The sequence below is a fragment of the Symphalangus syndactylus genome, chromosome 23 (assembly GCF_028878055.3).
Source record: "Symphalangus syndactylus isolate Jambi chromosome 23, NHGRI_mSymSyn1-v2.1_pri, whole genome shotgun sequence".
NCBI lineage: Eukaryota > Metazoa > Chordata > Mammalia > Primates > Hylobatidae > Symphalangus > Symphalangus syndactylus.
This window is the reverse complement of record NC_072445.2, coordinates 29781968-29804692: the sequence shown is the minus strand read 5'-3', so window position 1 is coordinate 29804692 and position 22725 is coordinate 29781968. Positions and strand designations below refer to the sequence as shown.

Genomic DNA, 22725 nt, shown 5'->3' with positions numbered 1-22725 from the left:
ATTTAACACATTGAAGAACATCTGACTAAAGAAGGTTAAGAGTTTCGTTTTCCTCTGGGAAGCAATACAGCACAGCAATTCAGAACATGGGCTCTGGAGCTAGATTGCCTGATTTCATATCCCAGCTTCACTACTCATTCATTCTGTGAACTAGGGCAAGTGACTTAACCTCAGTTTAATCATTGGTAGACTGGAAATAACAATAGCGCTTACCTGCTAGTGTTGTGAGCATTGATAAAAAGAATGTATGTAAAACACTTAGTACCTTGCCTAGCATGTGTTAGGCTCTTAGTAAACATGATCTATGGCTATAAGATGAATAATTAGTGTATATGTAGTAGGAAAATGAAAGGTGCAAGTAATTAGTGTTGACTTCTTAATCTTTTAGAAGATTTAATGAATTATACGAGTGCTATACCTAATAGCAATAATGAGCAGAGAGGTGAGAATGCACTTAGACATAGTGATTAAGTAAAAATATTGCATGCAATGTTCCTTTTATTATTTCTTGAAGCACCAGACATTGTCTCTAGCATGATAACCTATATACACATATCAAATGTGTTAACCTACAAATCACGACTAACCTCTCTTTTGATGTCCTTTTGCAGAATTAATTCTATGTGTCGCAGGTTTCAACAGCTTAAGAAAATGGGATGTTTCTTCCTGTTGGTCAGAAGTTCCATCTCTTACAAATATGCATGGCCAGTATTCTCTTGAGCAGTTTCATCTAAACATGATCACTTTCTTTGTATATGGGATATGCTCATATTTTCTGTCTCACCTTGCTCAGTTTGTACCCTACTGCTATCATGTTTACAGCATACTTATAAAAGCTTATTAGACAAAACTTGGAAAATGTGTTCTAATAAGAAGCTATCACAATAGCGATTTTGTGACCACCACACATTTAAGATGTTTTGGGTTTTCTTCACTTTAGATTGTAGCAGAGCGTCAGCAGGAGTATAAAGAGAAACTCCAAGGGATATGTGATCTTCTTACCCAAACTGAAAACCGCCTAATTGGTCACCAAGAAGCCTTCATGATTGGAGATGGCACAGTTGAGTTAAAGAAATATCAGTCCAAGCAAGAGGTAGAATTTGGTTTTCTATCAGCAGATCTATGTTGATGTTATGTTCGATTACTATCATTTGGAAGTCAGTGAAGATTATTGAAAATACCAGTAATTTTAGCTTTTTAGAAGCAAGGCATACCCAAGACGCCCTGGGCTTGAGCTTTAAACTTTATACTTCATTTTTATCCTGAGTGATAACCACATTAAAAAATAAAAGTTTAGAAACAATAAATTTTAGCATATATTTACAAGCCTTTGTACATGTGCTTATATAATATAAAAAAATCTGATGTGTGCAAATTTGTATAGATCGTGTACTGAATACTTATGTGTTTTCAGTGTTTCACTGACTGCATTCTTTCGTTAAACATGAAAATTCATGCTTTTCTTTAATATTGTTTGAGTTTCAAATTATATTAAGTATTGTGATTGAAATAAGTCAACTCAAATTAACATACTGAATATGTTTATTCAAGCTACATATACTAGACTCCCTCTCTCTACTCACCCTGTCTTTTAGAATTACATCTCTGGAGGAACTAAATAGGTAAAAATTTAATAAAATATATTTTTTCCTTTTGTGTTATAAGGAATTACAGAAAGATATGCAAGGAAGTGCACAGGCATTGGCTGAAGTAGTGAAAAACACAGAGAACTTCTTAAAAGAGAATGGTGAAAAGCTGTCACGGGAAGATAAGGCTTTGATTGAACAGAAACTTAATGAAGCTAAGATAAAGTGTGAACAGCTTAATTTAAAAGCAGAACAGTCTAAAAAGGAGCTGGATAAAGTCGTGACAACAGCAATCAAGGAAGAAACTGAAAAGGTCCTTATTCAAATATGTGGTGCACTATTGCTATGTCAAAAAGCTTAACAGCTACTTGATTTATTATTAAGTAATATCCAGTGGTAGTAAATAAGGATTATCACTAAGGATTATTATGGGATTCTGGGTTTCCAGGTACATAATTGACCAAGTAGTACAAAAGGTTTGAAGAGTTAGTTGGCTTTGCTTAACTTTCTCTTAATATTTAAGTGAGGTTGTGAAACTTTCTTCTTGTGAAATGTGTGATCACTCATCAATTATAGTTAAAATTTTGGAATGTATTTTTAAGAACAGGGGAAACTTCAAAGTAACTGCCTGTTGCTCTAAGGTTTAATTTCAGTTGTTAAGTTTTCAATGTGTGTCAGTTTTTAGTACCCTCATTCTAATTTAAAATGTTCTAAGTATTTACTTTTGGAATGTCTTAAAACTATGCCTTGGCCCACGTTCTGAATTCCTCCTGTGAACTTTCTCTTCCCAGGTTGCAGCGGTGAAGCAGCTGGAAGAGAGCAAAACCAAAATAGAAAACCTTTTGGACTGGTTGTCAAATGTTGACAAAGACTCAGAAAGGGCAGGGACAAAACACAAACAGGTAATCGAACAGAACGGGACCCATTTTCGAGAAGGTGATGGCAAGTCAGCAATTGGAGAAGAGGATGAAGTTAATGGTAACCTGTTGGAGACTGATGTTGATGGACAAGTTGGAACCACTCAGGAGAATCTGAATCAGCAATATCAGAAAGTTAAGGTGTGTTGTTGTAAACATATGATATCGTTCAATTCTATTTCCAGGTCGGTAAAGAGAGAAATAACCTAGCACATGAGTTCTTTTCAAACCTTACTGACAAAAGAGGTTTTTTTCTGTGTTCATCATGTCAGATATAAATTATTATGAGAGTTCTAAGCAAGTCAAAAAATAATGAGAAATAAATTGTAGAGTTGGCATTCTCCATGTAAGTGAAGTAGAATTATTATAAAGATTTAATAATAATAGTTAACATTTATAGAACAATTAAAGTGGGCACTCTTCTAAATTCTTTCCATTTTAACTCATTTTGTCTTCCCAATTACTCTTTGGGGTTTTTATTTTCATCTTACAGATGAGGAAACTGTAACTGACAGTATTAAAGTAGCTTTATACATATCTAGAAAGGGCTGGAATTTGGACTTAAAACTAGGCCATATGTTCACTCTGCTAAATCTGAATCTGTGTTCTAAGAGAACAATCTTTTTTTTTTTTTGAGACAAGGTCTCACCCTGTCGCCCAGGTTAGAGTGCAATGAAACCAGCATGGCTCACTGCAGCCTCAAACTCCCTGGCCCAATTGATCCTCTCTCCTCAGCCTCCTGAGTAGCTGGGACTACAGGTCTGTGCTGCCATGCCTGGCTAATTTTTGTAATTTTGTAGTGACGAGGTCTCTCTATGTTACCCAGGCTGCTCTCGAAGTCCTGGGCTCAAGCATTCCACCCATGTCCTCCCAAAGTAGTGAGATTACAGGCATGAGCCACTGTGTCCAGCCTAAGTTGAGCTCACTTAAGTTCTTTCTGAGCTCAACTCATCTATTCAGTTAAGGCTATTGTTGAGAAGAGATATAAAAGCCCTTCTACCAATTTACTCCATGACATAAATTAAAGCTAACATTAATGCTACTATAGGAGCAAAGGCGACTTCTGTAGAACCACTTTTAAAGTGTCAATGATTTTATTTCAATATTTGGCTTTTGACAGACGGTTTCTGGACCTCAGAAACTTTTGCAGGTCTATCTATTTTCTTCCTACTCTTCATATTTGGAATCTTTGGAATAGGATACTCCCTGTGAGGTTCTTATAGAAAATACAAATTAAACCAGAAGAAGAATGGGATGGGAGTATTTACTGCTCACAATTTTAACGGGCTATTATAGGACCTTATTATGAAAAATAAAGTCTCTTAAAATGAAAAATCTAGTGAATTCCTAAAGGAACATTATGAGTCAGTTACAAAGAAGTCAGGAAAGATTAGTAAGTTGACCAAAGTAGTGAGAAATACTGGTGGGTAGACTTAAACATAAAGATATCACACAGGAAAGCCCTTGGTTTTAGGCACAGTGTGGCATTTCCCATCTGATCATTTTACCTCAAAGAATATGGGAATCTGTGCTTTAGAAAATCCTAATCTGGGCCAGGCTTGATGGCTCATGCCTGTAATCCTAGCACTTTGGGAGGCTGAGTCGGGTGGATCACAAGGTCAGGAGATCAAGACCATCCTGGCCAACATGGTGAAGCCCTGTCTCTACTAAAAATACAAAAATTAGCTGGGTGTGGTGGTGCGTGCCTGTAATCCCAGCTACTCGGGAGGCTGAGGCAGGAGAATTGCTGGAACCCAGGAAACGGAGGTTGCAATGAGCCAAGATCGTGCCACTGCACTCTGGCCTGGCGACAGAGCGAGACTCCGTCTCAAAATAAATGAATGAATGAATGAATGAATGAAAGTCCTAATCTGGTAGCATGGAGAGAGGGCCAAAGCACCTGAGCCAGGAACTTCTAGCTTTCAGTAGTTGTCCTATATGTCCTGGGCCAAGCCATTCTCCTCCTTCAGCTTAAGAGTCCTTATCTGTAAGAGGAAGGGGATGGATCTGATCATTTATATGGTGTTGCATGTGTCTGTCCATCCTATTTTGTGCAAAGCCCTTCGGGCGGGGGGGTAGCATATGAATGTATTTCAAATACCAAAAAACACAAGTCTATGGGAAAGAAGTTAGTTAAAAATACTTACTATGTGCCCACTAGGTGGGCACTGTTATAGACAGCGAGGATACCAGTGTTAATTAATGAGCCAGTTCTGAGCTGACTAATTGGGATCAGACTTTCAAGTGAACGGCTGCCCCATAGCAGTGCTTCTAAGGTAGTCCTTTTCACAGCATAGAGTTATTCTCACTCAGCTCCTGTGTGCCAGCACTGTTTTCAGTACTTGGGATTCCACAGTGAGCAAAATAAATTCCCTGCGCCCCCCTTGCACACTAGTTAGTGAGAATGTTACAGCAGACAATAAGTTATATGGCAGGTTAGAAGGCAGTGAGTACTAAGGGAGAAAAGGAGTTAGGTAAGGGTGGTTGAGTGTGGGGTGGGGGACCAGTTTTCAGCATTTAAACAGGACTCAGTGGAGATGGGTGCAATTAGCCAAGCAGATATCTGATGAAAGAGCTGTAACTAGACAAAGAACAACAGGAGAAAAAGCTCCTAAAGTGTTTACCAGGGTGGGGATGGAGGTAAGGGTGGGAACAGCAAAGAATCTGGAGGTAATAAAAGGGGTTCTGAGGTAATGGGAGTGAGTCATTTGGCTCCGTGGAAGCTGTTATAAGAAATGTGGGAAATTGCCCGGAAGGATTAGTATCCTTTTTGCCACACTTGTATGGCAAATTGGGGTGAATGGAAGAAGATGCTTATGGCTGGAGGGAAAGGGACTTCACCTGCCTGATGCCTCCCTGCTTCCCTGAAGACAGGGGATCAGTAGCTCTGTATACCTGTGACTTGCCTGCAGCACACCTGCCTTGGCGCCCTGCCTTCCTGCCTTCAGAGTGGATTTGAATTTCTGGCACATGCCCAGCTCTGCAGAAAGTGCTCTACATATGTGATCTCATGTACTCCTTAACAGCAACCTGTGATGTGCAGGAGTTATTGTCTCCATTTTTCACATGCAGGAAACTGAGGCCCAGTGAAGCTGAGTAGCTCCAGGATTCTCTTTTATCATGTCTGCTTCTCTAATGTCCATTGGGCTTCTCTGAATGTACAGTGTTCTTGCTTAGTTATTTTTGAAACCTTTTTAAAGCTTAAAGTTACAGATTCTTTTTCCCTATTTAAAAGTTTTTCCAGGATCATTTTGTAATAAAAAATATTGTACTTGTTTGCCCAAAAATTAGGTAAAGACATTCTTTTTTGGGTAGTTGTGAGAAAGCAGGGAATAAAATGAGATCAGATTATAGACACTTATTTTAGAATTGGAATAGAAATTGGCTTTTCCAAACTTCTGAAAAATGGTGTCTGTCCTACCTGATTAAGTACATAGAGAAGATTGGAAATTTTCTTTAAAATGAGATTAGCATGCTCAAAATGCCTTGTTATTCTGAAATTCACGAATAAAAGGGAGTATGGTATAGCTTGAAAAGGGGAATGAGAAGCAAGTTGTAGCCCTGTAGATCATTGAAACCTGTCAGTCTTGAGGCGGCAAGGAGCTCCCTGCAGGTGTAACCCTGTTACTGCTTGAAGATTACGATCAATTTGTTTTCACATAGGCCCAACACGAGAAGATCATCTCTCAGCACCAAGCAGTCATCATAGCCACTCAGTCTGCACAAGTGTTGCTTGAGAAACAGGGTCAGTATCTTTCTCCTGAAGAAAAAGAGAAACTGCAAAAGAACATGAAGGAACTGAAAGCGCATTATGAAACTGCACTGGCTGAGTCAGAGAAGAAAATGAAGTTAACTCACTCTCTGCAGGAAGAATTAGAAAAGTTTGATGCTGACTATACCGAGTTTGAGCACTGGCTACAGCAGTCAGAACAAGAACTTGAAAACCTGGAGGCAGGTGCAGATGACATCAATGGTTTAATGACCAAATTGAAGAGGCAGAAGAGTTTCTCAGAAGACGTTATTTCTCACAAGGGTGACTTGAGATACATCACAATTTCTGGAAACAGAGTGTTGGAAGCTGCCAAATCTTGCAGCAAGAGAGACGGTGGCAAGGTTGATACTTCTGCAACCCACAGAGAAGTGCAGCGCAAGTTGGATCATGCTACTGATCGGTTCAGGTCTCTCTACTCTAAGGTAATGTTATTTTGATTTTTTAAGGGAAAAGTAAATCTGCAATTATAGTTTGCAGTTATAGTTTTGGAATAAGAGGCAAGAAACCTAAAATCCAAAACAGGAGGAAAAGGTAGCTTTAGCCTACTTCTATTTTTTTTTTTTTTTTTTTTTTTTTTTTTTTTTTTTTTTTTTGAGAAGGAGTCTCACTCTGTCGCCCAGGCTGGAGTGCAGTGGCATGATCTCGGCTCACTGCAACCTCTGCCTCCCAGGTTCAAGCAATTCTCCTGCCTCAGCCTCCCGACTAGCTGGGACTACAGGCATGTACCCCCATGCCCGGCTAATTTTTTTTCTATTTTTAGTAGAGATGGGATTTCACCGTGTTAGCCAGGATGGTCTCGATCTCCTGACCTCGTGATCCGCTCACCTCAGCTCCCCAAAGTGCTGGGATTACAGGCGTGAGCCACCGTGCCCAGCCTTCTCTCTATCTTATTCACCTGCTTTACTTCTGAACAATGTATTTAAAGATGAGAAACTTAAGATTACTTTAGTTTTGAGAGCGTGATTTCCAGAAGTCCCAGCTCTCAAATGCTCTAATATCCAATGTGACCACAAGATGGCGGTTGTGCATTGACTCTAAGCAAAAACAGATGCTTGCAGCCTCTCAAGCTTGGGAACTGGTTTCATCTCAGATTATCCTCTTCACAAACACTGCAGGTGTTTGTCTTGTATATTTGATCAGTATGTTATTTTAATCCTTAATGAATAAAAGACTGTTTTGCTTGTTTTACTTCTGTGGTCAAGTAAAAGGTTTTTTTTTTTTTTAAAAAAACCTAAGAAAATATTTACTAGTTTGTAATATAATCTGAACAGACTTGCCAAGTTGCATAAATGATTTAAAGGTCATCACTGGCTCTTGGACTTTGCTCCATTCTAATATAGACTCTTTGTCTTCCTTTTGTTAATTAACTTGTGCAACATAGAGACATTTATTAAGCACCTTTAAAACCCTTCCATCAAATCCATATCTATACACATGGTGTATCAAAATCTCCTTCCTCTGATGATTGATGTCTTTATCTTTTATTCTGTTAAGACTCAGCTCTTGTAAATATGTTTTTGAATTGGTATAAATCCGGAACTCTCTATTTTATGGTTACTTTTTGGCTTCTTACAGGGTACCTCTTCATATAAAGGAGAAAATTTTAGCCCTACAGAGTTTTTATTAACTTTGGTGGAAGTCTGTTTTTTTCCAAGTTACATATTTTATAGGTCCTAAGATTATTTGATACATATGAAAATAGTGGGTTTTAATCTCCTACCCCTTTTCTCTTTTGATTGTTAGTGCAATGTTCTTGGAAATAATCTTAAAGATCTGGTGGATAAATATCAACACTATGAAGATGCTTCATGTGGACTTCTTGCTGGACTCCAGGCCTGTGAGGCCACAGCGAGCAAACACTTATCTGAACCTATTGCGGTGGACCCCAAAAATCTTCAAAGGCAATTAGAAGAGACCAAGGTAAAAAGCGAGAGAAAGATCCAAATTTCCAGTAGTCTTACTGAAAGGCTTCCAATTTCTCACACTTTTGTGATAGTTTCAGCTAAGAGAGGGGAACAAATGATGTGAAAAGTATACTTCTGCCTCCAGAGGTAGTTTTGACTCTATTTCTCCACAGTACATTCTTTTTTTTTCCAAATTTTTTTTTTTTTTTTTTTTGAGATGGAGTCTCACTCCATCACGTAGGCTGGAGTGCAGCAGTGTGATCTCGGCTCACTGCAACTGCCGCCTCCTGGGTTCAAGTGATTCTCCTGCCTCAGCCTCCCAAGTAGCTGGGACTATAGCACCCACCACCAGCTGGGACTGCAGGCGCTAATTTTTGTATTTGAGACGGGATTTCACCATGTTGGCCAGGCTGGTCTTGAACTCTTAACCTCAGGTGATCCACCTGCCTCACCCTCCCAAAGTGCTGAGATTACAGGTGTGAGCCACCGCACCCAGCCTTCCTGATGTTTTTTTAACAGGTTTGACATTGCTGTTATGGCTTGTGACCTGCCCCTCCATCCCCAAACAAAACTCAGTATTTTCCTGGCCACTTATTTATCTTTATACTTACTTATCTTGTTCACTGTTTTTTCCTCCATTAGAATTAAGCTCCACAAGAACAGGTGTTTTTGTCTGCTTTATTCATTGCTGTATTCACAGCACCTAGAATATTACCTGGCCCAAAATTGGTACTCAATAAATATTTGTTAAGGAATGGACAGTTGGAAGGGAAGAAGGGATGCTACCATCATATTCAGCGGTTCTAAGGACCAGGATTAGGGTTTTTACTGAATATCTTCATGATTCATAGAGATACAAACTTGAATAATTACTCAGTACAGTTCTCAAAAAGTCTACCTGCTCTTTCAGAAATACAGGCTCGGTGTCAAAACTGCATAACAGTGGGATTCTCAGTCATGCAGTGGTGGAGAGTTTTTAATCTATTTTTATAATGTAAAACTTATTTTAAAATTCTAAAGTAAAGGATGAGAACTAATGTGACCAGTAATTTTGAGTTTAAAAGTTTCATTTCATAAATCTATTATATGATTCCATTTCACAGGTTAATAATAGTAGGTTATTACTGCTATAGCTAGAAAATAAACACAGGATTGCCAGTTAGACAACTGTCTTTCAGAAGTTAATTGCATATTATTTACAGAATCAAAAAACTGTGCTGTTAACACGGGAAACAGGTACCCTGATGGGCAAGCTTAAAGTTAGGTATTGCCTGAGATTGACAACTCTGGAAAGCTAAGTTATACCCGGGTGAAATGTGGCAGGTTAATGTCAGGCAGAGAGAAGGCCTGTGAAGGGGTGGGAAGCATAGGATGAGAGCAGGGAAGGAGGTCAAGCCGGGAGGTCAAGAGGGTGGAGGGCACTGCTTCTTTCCCGGGCTGAAGAGTTTATCTAGCCCTTCACTGGACACTAGGGAGAGGTTGTGGACCAGGTCAGCATCCCCAGATCCATGCAGCCTCCTCAGGGTTGCTTCCTTTTTTCCAATGTGCATTTTCAGTCCTTTTTTTTTTTTTTTCTTTCTCCTTTCCACAGGTACAAGAAGAAATCTATCTTAATTAAGTTTTTAGTTCCCAATGTATTGTATATTCAAGGACAAGATATGTGGTGGGGGTAGAGGAGATACTGTGACATTAAGGTCATTATTTTAGTAGGAAATACATATCATTTAAAATAATTATTGATTGCATATATTACATTTAATTAGGAAGTTATTTTAAGTATAGAAAATGCATAAAATAGAAATAAAACATTTTAAGTTAGATCTATATTAGTAAACAGATTATATTCCATATAAAAGTAATTTTTATATAACTAGAGCAGAAAAAGAATAAAACCCAAAGAATGTGATGGTTTTTTAATTAAACAGATACATGGATAAATTTTAAAACGGAAAAACCTATTTAGTAATTGCTGCAGAAGACTCTTACAGTCCTAAAGCAGTTAAAGAAATGTGAAAAAGAAAGAGATCTCAAAGGAGAATGAATTCTAATCAAGTCACAGCATAATTTTAAAAATTAAATGTACAATTAAAGTTGTTGCTGATAATGCACATATTTTTGTCTCAGAAGATTTCAGAATGTATCAAGGATAAATTTTTATGAGGATTAGGTGGCCTCCATTTCTTTCATGTTTACTAACATTTTACAATTACTTTTAACAATAATATAAACCCATGAGACTACTACAAAAAATCAGTCTTTCTACATGTAACATACTGTCTTCTCCTTATATTCTGATGAATCATAAATGTAATTTTTGGGGCACTCAATTTGTTCATTTCATTTGAAATATTTTTGGCCAATAGCATATTGTTATTAGCATTATTATTCAAAGAACTGTTAACTGTGTTGTCAACAGTCTGATACTACTAGGCCATAATAACTCTCCTCAAGATCCCCTTCCAGGGAAATTAGTGGATAAAACAAGATTTTAGCCCCATAAGAGGTACAGAAAACAGGATTTTGGGACCAGTCTCAAGGCCTGGGTGTGGAACCAGCAATGGGGATTGCGTTGACTGACAATGTCAGCCTTCCAGACTTGCACTGATCTCTGGGGTGGTGTTAAGTCAGGAAACTTTTATGAATTGTACAAATGCCTGGAAGTGTATGGACTTCGCTGTCTTCTTGTCCCAACAGGTATTCTCTTGTCACAGATCGTTCTTTCATGTCTTAATTTCCTTGAAATCCATTCAAAACAATATAAGGTACCCATTTGAATACCATAATTAACAGTTTTTTTCCAAAATAGCACTATAAACAACTATTATTGTTAAATTAGGACCTTGATACTTGCTAGGAATTAAAAATGATTAACTCTCTTGAATATAATTGTCAAGAGTAAAGGCATGTGATGTTTTGAGAAGAAGAGGTGAAGAAGACATGCTTCTTTTATAATTCACTTCTAAGTTTTAAGCTGGTAGTCAGGGCCATCTTTGGTATTGGATATTCTACTAGAACGATGATCACTTTTAGATGTATTTATTCATTCAGTAAACATTTGTATGCTGAGTTTCATGAAGGCACAAAGATGTTAAAACCCTGTCTCTGCCCTTGGTGAACTCACATTCTAAAAAAAAATTTTCGGAGGGTTCCCTTCACTTACTTCATCTCCTAAATAACCATGTTATATGAATAAGCTGTCCTTGTGGTCTAGATTCAGTCTGGTCACAGGTAAAAAGTTCATGTCTTGAGGGATTTTTTTTACACTTCCCGTAATTAAACTGCTAGGAGAATTTTTCAAACAGATCCACTCTGATGAGGATTCTTTGGCATCTTGAAACAACTGTAGGTTCTGGTATTCTACATCCTATGTTGGTCATGGTTTGGTGGGCCTTTTGACATATGCACTGACTGCCCGTATGTCATCTCAGTTTCTTGGATTATGAAGATTAGTTGAGGAAATTTTTGCCATTAGCTTTAGGCATTTAAATAATGATAATAAATAATGCTGAAATAGAAGAAAACCTTTTTAGGTCTTACATCTGATATGTTCATTTATTTACTTAGTTGCTCATTTATTCCAGAAAAAATTTTTTGGAGCCTGCTATGTGTCAAGCACTGATCTAGGCACTAGTAATAGAAAGCCGAAAGGGATGACTTCTTAGTTCTCAAGAAGGCTATAGTTTGATAGGAGACACAGATAAATCCAATAATAGTCACAGAGTATTTTTGGGAGTTCCTGTAAGGAGTACTTACTAAAGCTAGGAGTGCGGAGAGACTTAGGGAAGGTTTTCCAGCTGAGTATTAAAAGGCGAAGAAGAGCCAAGTTCAGGATGACAGGGGTAGGTTGCATGAAAAAGTTGGTATGTAGAGTTGCTAAGACATTGGTTCCAGCATGAATAAATAGCTAAGAAATAGCTGTATTGGACATTTCTGAAACAAAGTTGAGATGGAAGGTAGAATTAGGGAATAGATTTCATTGGACCTTTTATAGCATGCTCAAGTCTTGGCCTTTTTGTGAAGGGAGACTACTAAGAGATTTTAACGGGGTTATATTTGGCTGTTCTTGTGTTGCTATAAAGAAATACTTGAGACTGGGTAATTTATAAAGAAAAGAAGTTTAGTTGGCTCACGATTCTACAGGCTGTACAAGCATGGCACTGACATCGCTCAGCTTCTGGGGAGTCCTCAGGGAACTTTTACTCATGGTGCAAGGCAAAGCAGGAGCAGGCATGTGACATGGCAAAAGCAGAAGCAAGTGAGGGAGAGGGTGAGAGAGAGAGAGAGAGAGAGAGAGAGAGAGGTGGGGCGGTGGGGAAGTGCTACATACTTTTAAATGACCAGATCTTGCTAGAATTCACTCACTGTCGAGGGCAGCACCAAGATGATGATGGTAAACCATTCATGAGAAACCATCTCCCACCAGGTTCTACCTTGAACATTGAGGATTGCATTTCAATGTGAGATTTGGGCGGGGACAAATATCCAAACTATATCAGGGGTGATATGTGGTCAGATATATATTTTAGATAGAACACATTAGGAGCTATATTATAGAAGTGATTGGAGGCAGGATCTAACACAGTTAGGATTCTTTTTTCAACAATCCAAGAGAGAGATTATCCTGGAATGATCCAGAAATATGGAGCAAAAGTTGACTTCTAAAAAATACTAAGCAGGTAAAATTGTTGATTGATTTGCATGTGTGGAAAAAAAAGCTTTAAATGGTTGATTTGCATGTGGAAAATAAGCCTTAGGACAGAATCTAGGAGGAACTTCAGGTTGACTACTTGGGTAGTTAGATACACCCCAGGAGAAAGTGTAGGTACAGAGAATGAGATGGTAAGTTCAGATTCAGCTTTTTTGAGTTGGAGGTGACTGCATACATCCAGATGGAAATACTCAAGAGGCAGTTGGAAAGCTAGGCCCATGGCCAAGGATGAATTCACATCTACAACTGGACATTGGGGGCTTTGAAATCCAAATGCAGGAGTAGAAGAGGAGCGTGAGTCGCTTAAGATAAATTAAAGCTGGGAATAGGCCTGTGTGGCCAGGCAGCCCACTTTTGCAGAAATCTGTAAGAGCTGTTAGAAATGCAGGGTCAAACTTCTGGAAGACGTATCTATGGCTCCTGCTTCCATCTTTTTTTTCCTCCTTCCCATTGTTGAGCCACAACTGTTCACTCAGAGATACGCAGGGACCGCTATTCATTAAATTCAAGGACTCATTAGTCTTTCAGTTTACATTATCCTTTCCGAAGCAATTGACACTGTTAACCTTTTCCACTTCTCTCTTCCTTTAATCTTTGGGGACAGAGTTATTCTGGGCCCATTTCCACCCCATCAATTACATGTGTTTTTTTTTTTCTCTCCCCATCACTTATATATAAATATCCTCCATGATTCTTTGGAATCTCCTTCTCTGGCATTCCTGTGCTTTCTTGTTTAGGAGTCACATCATGTATCTTGACTTCCAATTCTCTATGTCTGTTTCCAGTTTGGGTTCCAAGTCTCTTCCATTTCCAGTTTTGCTATTTCCTTCTGGAGGAGGGTCCCAAAAGCACTTTGAAATCGTGAATTCCAAAACAGGCATTCCTTTACTCTTAGCTTGCTCTCGCTTTTTTTTTTTTTTTTTTTTAAATAAATTCCACTAATTGGCTGGGAACATTGGCTCATTCCTGTAATCCCAGCACTTTGGACGGCTGAGGCGGGAGGATTGCTTGAGCCCAGGAGTTTGAGACCAGCCTAGGCAATGTGGCAAAACCCTGGCTCTACAAAAAAATACAAAAAAATTAGCTGGGCATGGTGGCATGCACCTGTGGTTCTAGTGACTTGGGAGGCCCAGGTGGGAGGATCACCTGAGCTTGAGAGGTTGAGGCTTCAGTGAGCCGAGATTATACCAGTGCACTCCAGCCTGGGCAACAGAGTGAGACGCTGTCCACCTCACCAAAAAAAAAAAAGAAAGAAAGAAAAAGTAAATTCCGCTAATTACCTAGGCTCAAAATCTTTGGACACTTCTACTCTTGTCTCTTCTTGTCCTTTGTTCCTGCCCTCTCCAGCAGTGCTGTCTAATAGAACATTCTGTGATGATGAATTTTTTATTTTTTTAAATTTTTATTTATTTATTTTAAGGAAGTAGGAATATCACTCTGTCACCCAGGCTGGAATTCACAGTAGCATGATCATAGCCCACTGCAGCCTCAAATTCCTGGGCTCATGCAATCTTCCTGCCTCAGCTCCTGAGTAATTGAGACTACAGGCACCGACTACCATGCCTGGCTAATTTTTAAACTTTTTTTGTAAAGACAAGGTCTCGCTTTATTACCCAGGCTGATCTTGAACTCCTGGCCTCAAGTGATCCTCCCAAGTTGACCTCCCATAAAGCATTGGGATTACAAGTGAACCACCGCACCAGCTGGAAATACTTTATTTATATTTTGCTCTGTTCAACTGGTAGCCACTAGCCACAGTGACTACTTGGCACTTGAAATGTGGCTACTGTAACCGAGGAATGGAATTTTTAATTGTTTAAAATTTCAATTAATTTAAATTTTAAAAGCTACATGTAGTTGGTAGCTACCATAGTGGCAGCACAGCTTTACATAGTATTACCAAGTCCTTTGGACTCTTCTCAACTCTGTAACTAATTCCACCTTCTCAGTCCAAACAGACCGAACGGTGGAATTGTCTTCAGCCCTTGGCCTTCAGTAGTCCTCACTGCTTTGTTACTGCTGAAGTTGTCCCCAACTGGTATCTCTGCTTTATTTCGTTTCCATTGGACTTTTCCCATGCAGTGCTACAAATTCAGCCTTCCTATAGGACAGCCCTGAGCATCTCAACCCCTTCCCCAAAAGCCCTGCACAACTCCCCATTGCTATGGGATAAAATGTAAACTCCTTAGCCTGATGTTTGAAGCCTTTCCAGGCCTATTTCTATTTACTCACCCATAAGCATGGTCAAACTGGATGGGACTCTCCCCTTCTCCTGTGATTCTTCTGTCCTCATCTTTGTGTCTTCTGTTCGTTCTGCAGGGAGTTGTTCTCCCAAATACACACTTTCTTAAGGAGCCGTCTCAGTGTCACTACCATTGAGGTGGCCCCCATTTCCCTCCCATTTTTTTTTTCCTGTTAACTTCCAGCAGCGTTTTTTCAGACTCACCTGTGGCACTTACCACTTCCTGCCTCAAACCATAAAATCCGTGAAAGTAAGCTTCGTGTCTGTTTTTATTTTTGTATATTCACAAAATGTAGCAAGGCTTTTTGAATTTGTTAGATGTTCAGTAACTTTTATTGAATTAACAGAAATAAACATGACTCAGTATCGAGTCAGGATCTACTGATTTGGGCGAGCTTATTTATCTCCTTACCTGGAGTCAGAAGTGGTCTCAAATTTTTGGTTGTTGTTTGTTTTAGTAGTAGTTGGGGCATTGTACAAATCCTAGAAGTAGGGGTTAAGGGTATAAAGTTAGAGGGTTGTATGATCAGGAACCAGGGAAATTATTATGAACATATGCTCAAAGGTTTATTTCAAAACTTAGTTTGTATTATCCAGACTGGCAGATGCTTTTGCTAATGCTGCATTATAACTGGCCTTATTCGAAGAACTCTGGAGTAAGTCGATGACGAAAGTTGGTATAATGAAAAGTTTATTCTGTCCAATTTTACTTTATCTTATTAGAAATAATTTTGTCCACATTAGAAATCTATTATTTAGTCCTACTGAGTATAATTGAAAAGCGTTTAATCCTACAGGCTCTGCAAGGACAGATATCAAGTCAGCAGGTTGCTGTAGAGAAACTGAAGAAAACGGCTGAAGTGCTTTTAGATGCCAGGGGATCTTTACTTCCAGCCAAGAATGATATCCAGAAAACACTTGGTAAGATATTCATGTCCTTGCTTCCTGTCTCACAGGTAAATTCTAAAGAAAGGTGTCCTAATAGATATGGAGAAGAATGTTCACTAGTTATAGACTGTGTTCTACGTGCTCTTTCTCTGTGAAATGGTGTTCCTGCATCTGGGAAAAGGCATGCCTTCTTTGGCAGGTATATTAGAATCTTAGAGGCGGGGACTGTGTGTCTTGAAAGAGTGTATTTAAATTTAAATATGATATTTAGAAAACGTAACAGAAACTCACTATGTAATGTCCACCACAGGAAGTAGAACTTCACAAAATTCTCTTGGTCGATGGGATTGGGCAGAGTTAGGCTTTCAGCTTAAGGCCAAAGTAGAATCTCTGAGGGTCTTTATCAATAGTGGGAACATGGGTTTAAGAGGTTGAGAAATGGGCTTAATTGAATTGAATTGATTTATTTTTAGAGACAGGGATTACTTTATTGCCCAGGCTGAGTGCAGTGGCACAATCACGTCTCACTGCAGTCTTCCTCATCTCAGCCTCCTGAGAGGTGAGGACTACAGGAATGCTCTGTCATGCCCAGCTAATTTTTTAAATTTTTTTGTAGAGATGGGATCTCACTATATTGTCCAGGCTAGTCTCAAACTCTTGGGCTTAAATGATCCTCCCCAAATGTTTTGTGCACAAAAGTACCACTACAGCTGTAATCAAGTTTCTAGTATCACTAAAGAATTGGGGTAACTGAGCTCTCAATTTGAGTGAGGCCACTAAAAAACTTCTAGAACACAGAGAAGTGGGAATACTTCTCAAAACACATCTCTCAGGCCGGGTGCAAAAGCTCACACCTGTAATCCCAGCATTTGGGGAGGATCATTTAAGCCCAAGAGTTTGTGATTAATGTGTTTCTTGAGAAAAGAGCTATTGTATATTACCTTTCTGTCTACCTACAGTATTTAGTTTATACCAAATGTGCAGTGGATTATCAATACATATTTTTTACTGTCTTACATATGTATTTTTTGTTTTCACTGCCCTGCTTTCATAATATTTAATGTTATTGTATATTTCTGTGTGTGAATATGTGAAGTAAAAATATTCTGCAACAGATGATTAGACATATGTTTTACCCTAAATAGAGCATGAATTAAAATCTGAGTCAAAATTTTATTTGAAGAGAAGAATGGAACTTAGCTCTTTTAAGATCACTGTGTAGAAGGGAAACCCTGTCTTTCATTCTTACACATATCCAGATGTTTTTTATTATGTACCCCTGTCAAAAATGATGTTCAGCCTGCATCCCCATATATGCAGATATATGTATAAGTCATATGAACATATTACTATATTATTATATGTGTTATAATTATAAAACACAAAAGTATAGAGTTCTAAAGTATAAAATGAAAATATGAATGGAAGTCCTAACATTTTGTTCCTCTGTCCCAATGCAGCATCTCATATATCCACATTAGATACCATTGCTATGAGGACTTGGGTATAAGGATATGAAGAAGAAAGAAAGACTGTCTTATTTGTATTTCTGTTACTCGAAGAAGCATTTTGACATTTTTTTCTTATTGTTAAGTGTACATAGTTTCACTTTTAGTTGCTTAAAATTCATTTGTTACATTATTTTAAAACTAAAACTTCTGGCATAATTTTCTAGGAAATATGTGAAACTAAGGTATAGAGGAGTTTCTCTAAGATCTTTCTGACTTCTAAGAAAACCAATTATTTTTAAAAAAAACATTCTTACAGTAGATTTTTGTACCTTTTTCTAAAATAACTTTTAGTTTACTAAAATCAAGAATTTACTTCAGTGACAATACTTTATCGCTAAGAAGTACAAACTAACCAGTGTCTTCGTTTGGGCTACTATGACAAAAATACCATCAGCTGGGTAGCTTAAACAACATACATTTATTTCCCGTAGTTCTGGAGGCTGGAAATCAGAGATCGGGGTGCCAGTATGGTCAGGTTCTGGTGAGGGCCCTTTTCCTGGCTTACAGATGGCCACTGTCTTGCTGGTAGAGAGTGGTGGAGAGACATCATTTTTCTCCTGTTTCTTCTTCTAAGGGCGCTAATCCCATTCACACGGGCTCTACCCTCATGACCTAATTACCTCCTCAGAGAGAGAGAAAACCTGAGTGTTTTTGCTGCTCACTCTCATACACCATTGATCATGACACAGAACACTTCTGTGACCAGATGTGTGTGTATTTCTCCCCATACACCACCAAACAGTTCTCCAACAGATGCCAGCTGGATGTCCTATAATTCAATTCAATTGAATTCAGTTCAATTCTGACACTGTCTACCTGGAATTAGCTTCAGACCCCACAGGTTAAGGGGTCAGTCTCATAATGCTGCCCCCACTTCAGATACCAGTCACAAGTCCCAAATTGTGATCCGTATTTCAGACTGATCAGCTATAAATTAGGGTACCCATGACCCTCCTCAGGTTCAGTTAATTTGCTAGAGTGACTCACAGAACTCAGAGAAAGACTTTACTTACATTTACCCACTTACTATAAAGAATATTACAAAGGATACAGATGAACAGCCAGATGGAGGAGATACACAGGGTGAGGTATGGGAGAAGGGGAGCAGAATTTCTATGCCCTCTATGGGCATGCGACGCCCAGGGCTCCATGTGTTCAGCTATTCAGGAGCCCCCCGAACCAATCCTATTCGTTTTTTATGGCAGCTTCATTACATAAGCATGATTGATTACATCATTGGCCATTGGTAGCAGCTCAATCTTCAGCCCCTCTTCCCTCCTCAGAGGTTGACAGGGTGACAGTTCCAACTGTCTAATCACATGGTTGGTTCCCTGGCAACATCTGCCACTGTCCCCTGCTCCCCCTACCCTAAGACTATCCAGGAGGCCACCAGGAATCACCTCATTCAAACAAAAGATGCCCCTCACGAAGGAATTCCAAGGGTCTTAGGAGCTCTGCCATACACTCCTATCACTCAGGAAATCACAAAGGTCATAGGAACTCTATGTCAGGAACGGAGGTCAACGACCAAATATCAGAACAAAAGATCCTCTTAGTGTCTGTATGACTGAGGAAATCAGAAGGGTTTTAGGAACTCTGTGTCAAGTGCTATGGTCGGACACCAAATATTTCTTATTATATGATAATATCACATCTTCCAAAGGCCCCAGCACCCAACACTATCACATTGGGACTTTGGCCCCAATATATGAATTTTGGGGGACACATTTAGTCTATAGCAAACAGTAACACTCAAATCTGTTAATTATATGAAAATAGCTGGCTTTCCTTGGGAAGTCACTTATTATGGCTGAACAGATCACTGATTTTACTTACCCTGTTGATGCAGTTGCTCAATTGAGAAGTTGCTAACCTGCCAACCTCAAGCTGCCATTCAGAGCATGTGCTTTTGTGAGTTTCCAAATTAGAGCTCATTTTTTTCTTCAACTTTTATTTTAGAATCAGGGTACACATGCAGGTTTGTTAGAAAGGTATATTGTGTGATGCTGAGGTTTGGCATACGATCGAATCCATCACCCAGGCAATGAGCATAGTCTCCAATAGGTGGTTTTTCAGCCCTTACCTTCCCACCCCTCTCCCCCAACTAGTAGTCTCCAGCGTCTATTGTTTAGAGCTTATTTCTGAACCCACTGCTTGTTTCCTCTGCTGATGGCATTTTTGTGCATATTAAATGCTATCTCCCTCCCCACTCAGTAGGCTGATGGGCTTCATTGTGTTTTAGTAAGACGAGCATGATTTTAAATCATCCAAACTTAACCTCTCACTCCAGTGAAAATTTTCAAGATGTTTTCTCATGATGTAGCATTAGAACAATTATATTATTTTGTTGTATAGATTATGTTTCATGGGCCAAACACAAGCCAGTAAGATGTTAGAGATGTTTCAGGACACAGCTTTTCCCTACTGAAGCGTTCCACGATGTATAAGACTAAAGCATTCAGAAATAATTAAAATATTTTTCAAATTCTCGGACAATAAGTGATAAATTTAAAACATCGTTTTCCAGAGAGAAAGAGATGAATACATTAAAAACCATTGTTGTTCAAAGTTTTCATTGGTGTACAATATAGAATGTAGGATGTTAACATGTAGGGCTTTAGTCAAGTGAAAACTAGACCAGAAAGGTTTTTTTTTTTTTAGCATCTTGAATCTTTAGAATTGAAGGTAAAGTTTATCCTCATATGAGATAGGTTAGCCTGTTAAGTTTATTTTTCTCTTTTGTCTGCTGTTAAACTTTTAAATAAATTCAGTTAGTGTATATTTTAGAAGCATAATCTCAACTTTAAATGGATTTTCATTGTTGCCTATTTTCTTAATTACTTGCATCTGCCAGTTTCTATGCATTTGAGTGATTTGCTTAAGTTGTGAAGTATGACAAAAGCTTAGCATGCGTGTGTATGAAGGAGGGAGAGAGGGTGATAATTTTTATATGTAAAAGTTAATTCTTTAGAAATCTTTGTAACTGTGTATTGTCTTGAGAATAGCTGTGTGTGACTCACCTTTTTTCCCCCTTAAGTAATTAACAATAAGTACGGCTAATGTGAAATGTCAGATTGAGAACCAGTATTTATTTCAAAGATTTGCTGTTCGGACCACTCTTTTATCTCTCTGAGACAATTCAAATGTTTATGCATCCAAAAAAATCTCAAATGCAGATGGGATATGTATTAGCTTTTAAAAAAAGATTTCAATTTTCAGTTTCCATTAGGCTCTTTTCTTTTTTTATATTTTAACATTTTAGGTGGTGTTCTGATAATGCATTAGGAATTTATCATTGAACTTTTTATTTTTAAAATTTTTTGTGTGTAAATTGTATGATTCACCTTCATGTGTTTTTGAAAAGAGATAGGGCAAAGAGAACTTTGTGGTTAATATTTCCTGATCTGTTTGGAGTAGATGACATTGTTGGGAGATACGAGGATCTGTCCAAGTCTGTTAATGAACGAAATGAGAAACTGCAGATAACTTTGACCCGTTCACTGAGTGTGCAGGATGGCTTGGATGAAATGCTGGACTGGATGGGAAGTGTGGAAAGTTCTCTGAAAGAACAAGGTCAAGTGCCTTTAAACTCTGCTGCTCTTCAGGATATCATCAGCAAAAACATTGTAAGTGACTTTAAAAAAAAGTCCCATTTTCAGTTTTTTTTAAAAAAACAGTTTTATAAGCTCAAAGTATAGTTAGATTTAAGATAAACTTAAGGATACAAAAAAGAGACAGCTACTGAATATGAGTGTGGAAAGTAATGCTCACGCAACATCAAGTGTGTAAAATGGTTTATCTGTGAAGAAGTGTAGGAAGGGCTTTGTGTACTTTTTCTTGAATATTATTCATTATAGAGGGCTTATGCATACGTTGAGTCTTACCTTGTTTATCATTGTTTCAGCCAGCTGCACATGAGGTTAATCAGATCAGTCTTGTCTAGTCTTTTAAGAATTAGGACCATGGCTAATCCCCAGGCTCCATTAGATTCTAGGGGTTGCTGAGTAGCAGCAGCCTCCTGCCTCATTCGAGCAACTAGCCAGCTGTTCGTCACTCTCTGAGATTTAAGATGGCATTCCTCAAGGGACAGACCAAACTTGTCATTCAGTTTCAACTGTTAACCTTCCTAGGCACAGGTTGTGCAAGCTTATGTTGTTAGGAATAGTCATTTAAAAAAATGCTGTCACATTATTTATAAACATCATAATAAAACATATGCAATATTTGGTTTATTTTAGATGTTGGAACAGGATATTGCAGGTCGTCAGAGCAGTATAAATGCCATGAATGAAAAAGTGAAGAAATTTACGGAAACAACAGATCCATCCACTGCATCCTCACTGCAAGCCAAAATGAAAGACTTGTCTGCTCGGTTTTCAGAAGCAAGTCATAAACACAAAGAAACTCTTGCCAAAATGGAGGAGCTAAAAACCAAAGTAGAACTGTTTGAGAACCTCTCAGAAAAGCTCCAGACATTTTTAGAAACAAAAACTCAGGCTCTTACTGAAGTAGATGTGCCAGGAAAAGATGTTACCGAATTGTCTCAGTATATGCAGGTATGTCTCCCTTACTCCTCAGGAGGCTAATCAGATAGATTAATAGTTAGGGCAAACTCGTATATGCAGGTATGTCTCCCTTACTACTCGGGAGGCTAATCATTAGATTAATAGTCAGGGCAAACTCATATATGCAGGTATGTCTCCCTTCCTACTCACGAGGCTAATCATTAGATTAATAGTTAGGGCAAACTCGTATATGCAGGTATGTCTCCCTTCCTACTCGGGAGGCTAATCATTAGATTAATAGTTAGGGCAAACTCGTATACTTATTGCCAGAATTATAATTGGCAGTCATTTTAATTGCTTATAGATTAGTAAAGGTCTATGTTTTTCTCCTTTAAAAATCTCAAACCTTATCTTTTCCTTGAAGCCTTTGCTGATTGATTGGAAATAAATATCATTTATCACACATATCATAGGTAGTATAAGTACCATCTTACGTACCAGAAGCCACAAAGAGACAAAATATAGAATGCATTTTAAGTTAAATAAAGTTTACTGTGTTCTCTTTCAAATAGCCTATTTGCATGTTTATTATATTTAGAATACTGACCATAGGCAGACTCATTCTTATGTGAAATTATGAGTAGAGCCATTCTGATCCCACACAGACCTCTGGGTGGAATGCCATTTGAAGA

The 22725-nt window shown here is 38.4% G+C and overlaps 1 protein-coding gene across 26 annotated transcripts in view; it reads left to right on the top strand.

The window, feature by feature from the left end:
• Window positions 1-22725, top strand: part of DST (dystonin) — a 499064-nt gene that overhangs the window by 362592 nt on the left and 113747 nt on the right. For all 26 annotated transcript variants that reach the window (XM_055263445.2, XM_063632850.1, XM_055263432.2 and 23 more), the window contains 8 exons: window positions 941-1093; window positions 1666-1899; window positions 2378-2644; window positions 6167-6697; window positions 8019-8195; window positions 15927-16050; window positions 20946-21154; window positions 21767-22084. In XM_055263445.2, the coding sequence (XP_055119420.2) occupies window positions 941-1093; window positions 1666-1899; window positions 2378-2644; window positions 6167-6697; window positions 8019-8195; window positions 15927-16050; window positions 20946-21154; window positions 21767-22084 (2013 nt within the window). The remainder of the gene's footprint in view (window positions 1-940; window positions 1094-1665; window positions 1900-2377; window positions 2645-6166; window positions 6698-8018; window positions 8196-15926; window positions 16051-20945; window positions 21155-21766; window positions 22085-22725) is intronic.